Genomic DNA, 12,848 nt, shown 5'->3' with positions numbered 1-12,848 from the left:
GGGTCTGTGAAACTTTAAAGTAGACTTAGTTTCAATGTGAACGATTTCCAAAAGTTCACGTCTTTGTGGAAATCAAAGCAAAGATAATGTATAAAAACTATTTTCATATCCGCATAGCAATAATCAAATAATCTCAACGCGGATGTGCTCTTGACATTGTTTTATTTCTTTTTCGTAGACCGTCTTAATTTAATTTATGCCCAAAGATATTTGGTTTTGATTTTAAACTTCGGTTTCTATTAATACTTTTAAAATCAAAATAACCTCTGTGATTGATGTCTGTATTTGTCGTTTCTTTGTCTGTCTGAGATATGCTCATTAATTCCAATGTAAATTGTTATTGATTGAAATTGTTATCAAAGAAGTTTTTCATTTAATAAAAAAATATAATCATTGAATAATAATTAATAATAATAATAATTAATATAAGTTAGTACAGAAAATAAAGCGATGCAAAAAAGAAACAAATTAGATTTCGTGTTGCTGTAAAGAAATAATGTTTTTGCATTGCAAAAATACACGTGTAATTTCATTTTTAACATCATTAATTTAATTTATCTAAAATACACAAAAAGTACTATACCACTTACTTTATCAACTGGTGGGTCGAAAAACTAAGTTGATTATAATTTGTAAGAAGCCTTATATTAGAAAAATCAATACTTCTCCCAGAACAGTTAAAGAAAAAAATATGAATTATATTATTAATTCAACTCTTTTTTTCTCCAGTTATTACAATAAATATCGTATTGAAATTTGGCACAATTGTTAAGCTCGTTTGCTATCATATATGTCATATATAAGAAATGAGTTTTATATATTTAAAATCAGAGCCATCTTTTGAATTCGATACAAAGATAACAAATACGAAACTACTCACATAGGTTAAAACAACCACCTCATAGCATTGCAATCAAATTTAACTGACGTACTTTTAACCTTAGGTTTTCTTAAACATAGTATTATAACTTGATTCGATTTTATATAATAAGATTTTTTTATATATAACGCCAGTAATAATACCTTTAAGAATATTTGATATAACAATATGGCAATATATTACTTTAATCATTGCTTCTTAGTTATACTCATTTAAAGAATGTTAACTAAATTTTACTTAGATTTAGTTTGGATTTATCCGTGTATAAATGTACAATTTGTAGTTTGTTCATTTTATCCTCAACCTTATTCGAACAAACTAAGAAATACGCAAGTATTAAAAAAACTTTAACTCTTAATAAAGCACATTTTTATAACTTCCATGTAGCAACAGTACATCCTAACGATACATTCTTGTTGCTAATTACATCGTTCAGTAAATGAAGCGGATTACAAAGAATGTAGCGCGTGTCCCGCGCAAAAAATAGTAAGCTTGAAGGCGCCATGCCGCTCGGCAGCATTACGGTGCGGGAGCCTGCGCGCGCGCAGCCCACACTCGGCCTTGCGCTGTCGCCACTCCGGGATCATTTACTCGAATAGATACAATTACTAGTACATACATACTTTTGTTTAATCTTATATAATTATCAAAGCGTTTTCATTTGAAACCCGATAAATTTGCGCTAAAATTATACAATTTTAGCGCAATATATATCGGGTGACGTCGTAGGTGACTAGATGTATATTAATATAATCGAAGTTCGCATCGATTCCATTATCTATTATAGTTATATATTATATTTTCTTTAATACATATAGTAGCATAACATAGCTACATAACTTATTTACAACGATTCTTGATGTTAAATGATGTGTTTGACATTTACATCTAATTTAAAACCTCAAATACTCGTGTCTGAATAGAAAGTGGCACTTCGCAAATCTATGACTTGTAAATAACCCCCAAAAATTTGAATTTCCGAAATAACTGAAAATTAGAAAATAATTTCTAATATTTTACTCGATGCTTTTCCATATAAAAGTTTACACATTTTAAGAACCTATTTATTTTCATAGGTTTAACGTTTCACGATTTTCTAAATGCGATTCAATTGCTTTTAATTATGACAAAGACGAATCAACTTGCTTTAATATATATACATAATTAACTAAAAAAACATTACAAAAAGTCGCTTTACTGTAAAATAGTGTTTAAATCTCTAAGGGCGTCAAGCCGGAGGCTGATAATGCGGACACAACCAGAACTATTGATTGCCTTAACTTAAACGATTATATGGTTTTATTTTTATAATGTTTATAATAATAAGATTTAAGAAGCTATATGGTTTTATAAATTATATGGTAAATTATATGGTATTATAAACATTATAATAATAAGATTTAAGAAGCTTTTAAAGACGAATAAGCGAAAAACTATTTTTCGTAATAAAATTATATGACAATATATAAAATTTTATTGTAAGATAAATATAGAAAATAAAATCGAGTATCGATGTGATAACAGCAGAGTGGTATGCGTTAGTATAATTTAAGTGGTATCCTCGTAGATATGGCGGGCGGACCGCGTATCGTCTCGTCCCCCAGCAGTCTGACTCGCTCGAATCTAATATGTAAATTGGGAGATAAAGTAAGCTTTAAAACGAATATTATGTTAACGTTCACAATTTATTCGACGCATCGAATATATTTCGCAGGTGACGCGTAAATAACAATAATTATAACGCTGCTCAAAATATTTAAGGTCCGATAGTTTTTTTCTTATATGGTTATGTGTAAGTATTTATGATTTATAAAAAAATGGAAAATTTATAAATAGCATTTTATTAAGTAACTAACGGTTGCTTAATAATTTTTGTTGTTTAATATAGTTTGACGATGTTAATCGGTTGTATCGTCACTGAGAAATAAAGTTCTAAATATATACATACATACCTATATACAATAAATACGGCTGGTATTTCTTTAATGCAATGAAAACTATTTTTGTAGGTAAAATTTGAATAAAATCTAATACATAAGTACTATACAAAATTAATAATAATTAATTGATAAACGCAATAAAAGTTATAAGTGCGGCAATGAAGATGTTACGCAATATGGTAAATTGCGCAAAGCCGGGAAATGAGGAATTTCGGGTCTACTATCAACACTACGGGAAGTGCTGTGACGGTCACGAAACCAACTGAATGATGGAATATATTTTTTATTATAATAACATCCTAGAATATTTTATTGGAAATCATTATATTGATGGAATGATTATTGTATGTATTTAATACTTGCTAGTTTTTCAAAGTAATTAAAAAATAACGGGTAATATTTTTAGTTAAACGCTTACAGTTAGTTTTAACCCACGGCTTCATGAGACCCTGCGTATGAGGGTGAGGTGGGTTGGGTAAGGTTTAAGCGTTTAGATTTCTGTAGCAAATATGGAAATTACTGTACAGATATGAATGAAACTTGTCGTTATGATGAGGTCGTTAATTTATATTTTTAATGATTGAATATAAGCGGAGGCCCTTGCCTCACATCAGTCTGTCTTCCTGATAGAAAAAAACAAAACTGGTAATTATTTTTAATATAATATAACGTTTCTTGAATGACATATTCATTTTGTAATTATTAATTAACTTGCGATTAAACACGATGCGGATAATTGCAAATAATTTTCTTTATCTGAAATTAGTTTATCTATATAATATTTCTGGACTTTGTTTTCTTCCGATATGTTGTTAGTATGATATATGAATACACCGTACAAACGATGTAACTAACCTATGACATTATTAATTTGTTAAATAATTATACAATATTATATTATGTAGGATTATTTATCGGTTAATATGGGCTTAAAATAATTCGGGCACTATTGGTAAGTATTATTTCGAAAAAATTACATACAATTAGAAACAATAATTATTTAAATAAAAAGTAAAAACATTTTTGTTGAAATATAAAATTCTTATAACATTTAAATTAACTTGTATTGCAATAATAACATTGAATGACTTTTTATAATAAGATCATCGAATATGAATTGTTTTTAAAAATAAAATATCGAAACAGTTTAATGACTTATTTCGCGATAACATTGCAATGTTATACAGATGTTAAATTAATTAGGTCATTATGACTTTAATTAACAACATTGTTTTGTCTTTATAATGACATTATTTAATTAATTTCAATTGGCTTCCATCACCTTTGTGCCTAGTTGAAGTTATCAAGAGGCATTCGTATGACAAATCAATACGAGTCAAGTTGGATAATGGGTTGATAACTAAAATTCCGTAGACAATGAGACAACCTGATAACATTTTAAATATGTTTGTCAAAATTAAAGCTGTTCTGAGATAATAATCGATTCACAAGAAACATAGATTTCAGTTGATAAATAAAATGACGTATTTTATAAAGGACATGACGTCCTTTATATGTTCTCTATATTTCGAATTAATTCGATTTTTTTAAATATAAATTTTGACATATATAATAAATTTTGAATAATATCAATTAATATTGAATAATCTTCAAAGTAAATTGAGTTTATTGTGAACAATAGATAACATAAGAATAAATGATAATGTGAATTGAAGGAATCGTATTTTTTTTATTGAATAGGTAGGCGGACGAGCAAATGGGCCACCTAATGGTAGTGGTCACCAACGCCCATAGATATTTGCATTGTAAAAAATAATTGTTAAAAGTATTTTTGAATTAGTTTACATTTTAATTTAATTTCGTGTCATCTGACTGTAGTATCAACTCAGTATAAAGAGAAGGATACTCTTGTAGAAATAAAACCAACCAAACCTTTTTCATAAGTCAAAAGTAATTTTGACGGGAAAATATTTTAACTGTTGCATCTGTTTATACTTGATTCAGTCTTCCCAGAGGTACGATACAACGGCATATTAAAATTTTCTTCATATCGTTTGAACTTTAGGTTTTCGTCTTGAATATATATTTGTCTACACATAACGTACACGAGGTCACTTACTACACTTTTATGTTTATTGTATTTCAGTGCTTTAACCGAATTTCTGAAGCGGCTCTTTGATGTGAGCCTGTAATAGAGGAATATTTACGTTAGTTAAAAATAAATGTACTTAAATCTGTCGACTGGTCATTATTTATTATAATGTACCGCACATAAAACAGAGCAGATAACCCGCACTCATTTATTAAAATAGAAGCAGAGGTGTGTCTATGAATGCTTAATATATACATTATATATACGATATACATTAGCCTAAAGTGTATTGATTTTAATAAAATTAATATAATCAATGTATAATGTATTTGCAAATTCATCATGAACGTTAACAAATCGTCTTTTGAAAACACCGAACATTTAATGAATATTATTTATTTAATAACATAATCTGTTTAATTAATGATCGCGACTAATGTCGACACTTATTTAAGGTGGAATTTATTTTTATTTATCCAACTGTGAGAGCTATATATTATAGGGGTTATATATTCGTTATAAGTTCTTGGTATGTTATTACAAGTATTTTGTAATGTGTTTTTGAAATATTTGCATGAGTTGGGTTGGATTTTTTCGTTCATTTTAAATGATAATTTGTAAACGCTTACTTAATATTGAAACCCACGATTGTAAAGATTATTATTTTAATTTAATTAATTATTACTTGTTTTTATTATAAAGAAAATACATTCAAGATTAAGCTAATTACACTGTAAAAAATTAAACCACAAATAATATAAACTTGGAACGCATTAATCTGCACATTACACTATTAATAATCTCCTTATTCAACTTATCTTTCTTATCTTTAGTTCCAAAGTAGGCGGATTATCGTCTGATTTTATTAGATTGTATTAATACATATTTGCATATGACTAGTGTCTATGAGCTAATAAAATTATTAACCCCAATGCTAGCTCTCGTTTGAAAGGCCAGACACGCGAACTTATAGAGGTCAGACAAAACTGTACGTTTATGGTACGTTTTAGGAAAACAGTCATATAGTCACGTAGATAGATAGTTACTAGCCGAAGTCGTGGCTCCGCCGACGCGGTGCCACGGATACATACGAATTAGGACACAATGTTTGGTGTTAAAACGTTTGATAGTGTACAGATTTGTGTAAATATTAGACTTTAATATTGATCATGTCTGGTAAACAACATGTTAATAACTAAATTCCGTCGCACAGGTATAATTAAATAATCGTTTCCCTGAGAAAAATGTAATCTCATCGACAAACATTATTTAATTTTATTCAGAATTTTTATACTACGTGTTACATAATCAAAATATTTCTGAAATGTTAGCTATGAATCATTTCATATACTTGTAATAAAAACCGTTTTATCGCTTAGAACTCCTTGAATTCATTCGTATTATGATAATTGCTGATTGCCTACTACGAAACGGTTTTGGAACGATTAGGGCAACTGTTTTTTTGTTTCTTTTTAAGCATTGATTGTGTAATTTTGACTTTGAGATTTTAATGAGTCGTCATCACTAACGTAATTAAGACAATATTATATTATTATAATAATAATTATATTATTGTCATAAGCATTGGAGGTATTTGAAAATAAACAATTTTTATCTTTACAGTTGTTGTAACTGACGAAAAAAGTTATTGAATTTGAATAACTTTATTATTGAAAACTCAAAAGTTTTTAAAGCACAATGGTTATGTTAAGTATGTATGATACGACAATTAAAATAAAAAAAAAATGAAATAAAATCTAATTTTTTACTTGTTTGTTAAAATTTAGATTGTATTTAAATTTTTGCTAGGTTCTTGAAATGAAGGAAGACTTTTTTGTGGGATATCACTATTTGCATTTGATTCAAAAATTTGAAAATTTGGAATATAATATTCCTAGTTCATCAAAAATTACTTAATTTGGTACATTTTAATAATATTCATAATATTTGTATGTTGTAATAATATTTAAAGAAATTGTAAAGTTGTATAAAATATGACTTTAAAAATGTACATCCACGGAATATGATGGTTGGTCACGCATAGCCACATCAACTATAGGTATAATTTTATATGTACTTTATGATTGTTATTTACAGTTAAAATAATATACTTAATGTTAATTATACAAAAAAAAAAAAACTTTTAAAAGTCCTTATAATTCGCTTGTGTTATCGCTAATCAAATATATTAAGGGTTCGGTTTTGGAAATTATCATTTCTTCTGGCGTTTGCTTTGACATATTTTTTAACACCGTTTTTAAAAATGATAAAAAATTTCAAATAAACGCAAGAGCTCTGTTTATAACTTTGTACTGTTCTTTATTTAATCTGAACAAGAAAACATATGATTCATGATTTAATCATGAATCATATGTTTTCTTGTTTGCATGAAGCGTTTTTGATTCTTAATATAGGTTGTGTTAGTTAAGTAGGTATTTACTGGTAAAAGGTTTAAAATTTGTAGTTTTTTAAATAAATCCCGAATATTATTAAAGTATTGTATTAAAATTTATTTAATAATAATAGATATAAGGATTATGTGCTTAAAAAGCAACATTTAAATTTCGAACAATAAGTTTGATAGCTGCTATTCCGAGTATTTTCCCGCGCCTTTGTGTAGATTGCGTATAATACAGATATGTAGATTTTTAAATTTCTGTGGGTATCTTTCTATTTTCCTTTTTAAAAAGCATTGTACTCTCAAAACGAGTCCTTTAATCCGTCTATCTACTATATATGAAATTATAATTAATTTATTAAAAAACTATCCATATTTTTTCTTACAATATTACTACGTTGTTATTTGTTGAGCATCAAAAGCTGTTCTTAAAAGTTAATAAGTAACTGGCAGTAAATATTGTGTGGTGTAAAATCTGTGAAATATTTTCTATTTCTTTCTCCTCACAAGGATCAGTTTTGGTACTCACTCACCTGTTCCAATACAAGTAAGATAGATATGTGGCAGAATTTCATTCCGAATCCGAACAATAGTTTTCCGCCAAGCATGAGATAAATTATAAATTAATTTCATGAAAATTCAATAGTCCTTACCCGTTTTGCTATATTTTAGTTTATGAGATACAATTTTTCCCCCTCACGATGTTTTCCTTCACCGTCAAGCACGAGATGAATTATAATCACAAATTAAGTATATGAAAATTTAGTTGTGCTTGCCCGGTTTCAACCCAAGATCATCGGTTAAGATTCACGCTTTCTTACCACTGGGTCATCTCGGTATTCACAATTTTAGCATTATATAAAAAAATATTTTTAACCAAATGACGTCATAATTTGATTAGCATCGTATACTTTTAAAACTCCGAAGTCTTACAATTAAAAACAATTTCTGTACAAATATCTCTATGAAATACATATTATATTATTATTACAGCATTGGGTTAACTCGCATTAAGAAAATATTGGAATCACTTCGATGTCTTCATTTTTTTTTCTTTTGTTATAGAACGGTTTTGTGGAGTGTCGGAAAGGTGCAAAGGAGTGCGGGATAATGAAAGACTGCGCGGTCGAGATGCCACGTGAAGGTTGCTGTGCACGATGTAAAGGGTGTTGGTATAATGGCACAGAGTATGCCTCTCACACTGAGTGGAATGAAGATGGAAGGCTGTTCCGCTGCGAAGCCGGCGTGGTTACTATGTCGCGACCCGAGTGCTACGCTCCTTGTGACAATCCTAAGCATCAGAGACATACGCACTATAATTGTCCAGTTTGTGAAGGTAAATTATTGCGCTTAAAATATAATGATAAAGAAGTAAAGTTAATATGTACTTATATATTTTTACATATACATATAGAAAAAAAGGAAATATTTTTTGTATTAATAAAAGATTATAAATATTTATGGCTCACATTTTTTGCAAAAAATTTTCAATACAAGAATCTTAATTAATCTTCTATATAAAAATGATATTGTTGCGAGGCGTTTCTCGGCAACCAATAACATTCCTTATGAATAAGAAATAAACAAACATAATGACTTAAAAGAATGCACTCCCTATTTCACGCTGCGTTTTCCCACCACGAGTACGGAGGTACGTTATGTTCAACGAATATAATTGCCGAGCGACGCTGGCGCAGTCTTGTCTCGGAGTGCGCCCACCCAGACGCACGCGCAACAAAAAAACTATAATCCCATTGAAAAACAAATATAAACCGACATGCGAACTTAATAAAACCAAAAACTCCGGCAGTTTACGTCCCTTCCCAAACTTTAACAAGTTTATTAATTCAAAATCAAATAATAGTAATTTTCGAGATGACGGCACAGAATTGCTTTTGAAAATGGCCGACACATTCCGACCAATCGTTTTATTGCCTGTATATTTTATTCATTACCCGCTGGTTGGTCAAGAATAACGAAGGATTCTTGGACCTTAGCTCTCTTGAATTATTAAATTATTTTGAGTCTTTTTCTTCTAAATAAAACATGGTCACAGAATTTGTCGATATATCCCCAAAAATTGTTTAAAAACCTGTTCTTGTTACAAAACTGATGATGATTGTTAATTACGATTTTTAAGTTGGCAATTTGTCTTATGTCTACGTTCACCATAATACCTTTGTTCTGAGGTGGCCGCGATTCGCCCACACGCCGAGGTTGACAATCGAATAACACACAAGACGTTGCGCAGTAGCTCAGGGAATCTTCAGACAATGGACTACTCAGCCATAATAACTCGTTCCTCTCAGCTCCATACATAACGCTTCGATGACTATTATCGGACAACAAAGTGACTTATTGATCTGTATGTTATCAATAAAAAGTCAAGACCATTTGTTCCATTATGTTCACGTTGTTTTATTGTAGTCTAAGTTGTTATTATTTATAACAATAAAATAAATGTCTGTTATTTTGAAATCGTTTTAAAATAGTTCTGTGTGAGTGTCTTTCAATCACTCTGCAATTGTTATTAATAATAAGATATTGGTTTTGTATCTTTATTTACGCGTATTTTAGCGAATGAATTTTACTGAATATTACTACTATGCAGACCACCCAAAACATATTTGGTCGTTTGGCACGGTAAATAATTACTTAAGACAGAGGGAATGATTTCTACCTATGTCTTTACAAAATGAGATCTTATTATGTTCACGGGGGTTCGTTAAAATTACATATATTTGTAATGGTCGGGAAGTCTCCCACGGCGTTTGCGTCTCTATTATTGACCATAAATCAAAAAGTTAACAACCTACTTAAAAGGTAGAGGCGGGTGGGTTTTTGTCTGTTGCTCAAAGCGGCCGACGTCTACGTGGCTGCGGGAACACCGAGGTGTGCCCTGTGTTTGTTTGTTTTACGATCCCAACGGTGCATTAGGCTTTTTGCTTCTTTTACGTCTTATTCCTTTATGATTACGACCTTATCAGACTTAAAGTGTTTCTTTTTGGTTAGGGACAAAGCCAAATCTCGAGATGACCATAAGATTGATTTTTAAAAAATTGAATTGAAAAATTGATTTTCTGGCAAAGAATGCAAAATAACGCACGTGTTATTTTTGAAGTTTTTTCAAATTGTCATAAACCTATGTATACGTACATGTGTATTCATATACATTTCTTCTCTTGAATGCAAAATCCTCATTTTGAAAGTCATTAATTATATTTAAAAAATGAAACCACATGTATAATGCCTGTGGGCAATATTTCTGGCAGTGTGGATCAGTTTATGTATGTTATAGTAAATTGAGGCTGGACGTTTTAGCAAAGTTCTGCTTTATCTTTTTGCAGGTGCATTTATGTATGCCTTTTGATTGCATTAATTTTAAAATGTTAAAGTGCTTAGTCATCGATAGACATAAAAATTCCGAGCAGAATTGTATGTTCCATGTCTTTGTTGGAAATTCTAAAGCTCCACAAACCTTTTTAAACACAAACAAAAGCTTACTCATCTAAATTCTTTTAACGTTTCGAGTGCTATCGTTATTATTGGCCATGTCTGCGACGGCCCGAGAAATTAAAATAATTAGCTTGTGATATACGCATTCTGCGCGTAATGAATATTTTATAGACGTTACATAAGTATACTAAATCGTTGCTATATGTTTCGACGTCGTAATTTTTATCGTCAACATTTTTTCCATTACAATGCGTTATATAACCGACCAATTGTCATTTCATTTATGGTTGCATATTGTGTTCAATTAACTACTGCGCCTTTTAAATTGCAGTCGCGTACGATGTCAGACAAAAAATATTGAGTTTTCGCTTCATTCATGATTTCTGTTTCTCCATTAACAAGCAGTATGAATGTACGTGAGATAAATAATTCTGGTTTTTACAATAAGTGTTGAATGCTCAAACATTGAGCTGGTTAAATGATATACATTGAATTGTATGTCTAAAAAAAGACGATGTTATTCGTTATATCGATTTTATTTTTCTTAGGACTCTTGAGTGCCTTTATTGTGACAATTACATTATGCATTGAACGTTCTGTGAACAGCGCACATATAAAGTGTACGAGTATGACTATTCAGCTTAAACAGACATATAAACGGTTATGACCAGCGTATTCCATTATATTCAAAAGCTCTTTACTGTACTTCAAAACAACCTACCATAAAAGCTTTTTTATTGATATTCGAGTATATTAATAGTACTCATCTTTGTGCTAGTATTGTGTTTGGAATAAAAAAACATTTATATATTGTCCTTGAACATTTATAAAATGAATCTAATACGCAAAAGTATTTATAGTCATTGTGGAGATTCGACGCGTGATCTGAGAGTCGTGTTCTAAGGATGGGTACTTCGTGTGCGGTTAGTTTTCCCATTCATTAAATCCTGATTGATTCATCGCCCGATTGTATTAATTTATGGAGCGTGCCCTTTGTCGCTTTGTCTTTGTGATTCTTTGAGACAATAGCGAAAATATTTTGCATTTCTTTTTAAACAATTAAGATTTTTTTAAAGAAAAGAACCAAGACATTCCACGTATAGCTCTTTAAGAGTAACAAAGAATCGTTTTTCATAATTTATCCTTTATAATATACTAATGTTATAAAATCTTTCTATTTTTACAGAATGTGTCATAAATGGACAACGCGTGTGGGAAGGCCGAGATGTCCGTATACCAGAAGAGCCCTGTTTGTCGTGTCGCTGTATGCGGGGGACATTGTCCTGCATTAAGCGAGCCTGCCCTGTTCTACCCTGTATCATCTCGCAACAGTTCACACCACCTGGGGAATGCTGCCCCAAATGCACCCACCCCACTGCGGATAAAATTCTTCCAGGTATGTTAATATTAACAACAATTGTTATAGCACGCGTCTATCGATTATAAAATAGAATATTAAGGTTTTTTATTGATTATAAAATAGAATATTAAGGTTATTGCAATAAAAAATTAAAGATAAAGTAACAGCCGACTCTCTTGAGGAGAAGGTTAAAGCTTATTTGAGCACGCTACTTCAATGCGGTACAAGTTACATGTGGCACGTCTGACACATGGAACTTGCATCCTTCGCGATGATATATTTTACTGCCGAGCACGAAATGCATTTTAATCTTTTAAATGTTTATCTGGGTGTGAATCCCATATATACGGCCACTGGAATATTTCGGTTATACCATTAATAAAAAAAAATATAGTAATTTATGTTTATATAATGTCAAAAATGCTTAATACATTATAATCTATTTTAAGAAATATACAAGCTTTATATAATCTCTGTCAGTTTCAGGACTTTCGCTACCGAAACCATGCGTAATTGGCAAGGAATATCACGATCATTCGATCTTATTTCGAGTGGATCCCTGTACAGATTGCACTTGCATGAATGGCACAGCTATATGCACGCGCCAAACGTGTCCAGTGCTGACTTGTGGAGCTCGCGCACTGCCGCCTCTTCCTGGTAAATGCTGCCCAGAGTGCCCGGAAATAGAAGAAGCACAGACAGCCTGTGTTATCGCCGGAAAAACTTATCAGGTGCGTTGAAAATTTTAAGTGTTTGTTTTA

At 30.5% G+C, this 12,848-nt stretch overlaps 1 protein-coding gene across 1 annotated transcript in view; it reads left to right on the top strand.

Moving 5' to 3' along the window:
- LOC126769984 (BMP-binding endothelial regulator protein) overlaps positions 1 to 12,848 on the top strand; it is a 46,762-nt gene that overhangs the window by 30,143 nt on the left and 3,771 nt on the right. The window contains exons 4-6 of the mRNA XM_050489069.1: positions 8,337 to 8,607; positions 11,914 to 12,123; positions 12,568 to 12,818. Of these exons, the coding sequence (XP_050345026.1) occupies positions 8,337 to 8,607; positions 11,914 to 12,123; positions 12,568 to 12,818 (732 nt within the window). The remainder of the gene's footprint in view (positions 1 to 8,336; positions 8,608 to 11,913; positions 12,124 to 12,567; positions 12,819 to 12,848) is intronic.

The sequence above is a fragment of the Nymphalis io genome, chromosome 8 (assembly GCF_905147045.1).
Source record: "Nymphalis io chromosome 8, ilAglIoxx1.1, whole genome shotgun sequence".
In the NCBI taxonomy this organism is placed as follows: domain Eukaryota; kingdom Metazoa; phylum Arthropoda; class Insecta; order Lepidoptera; family Nymphalidae; genus Nymphalis; species Nymphalis io.
This window is presented reverse-complemented; position numbering and strand designations above follow the sequence as displayed.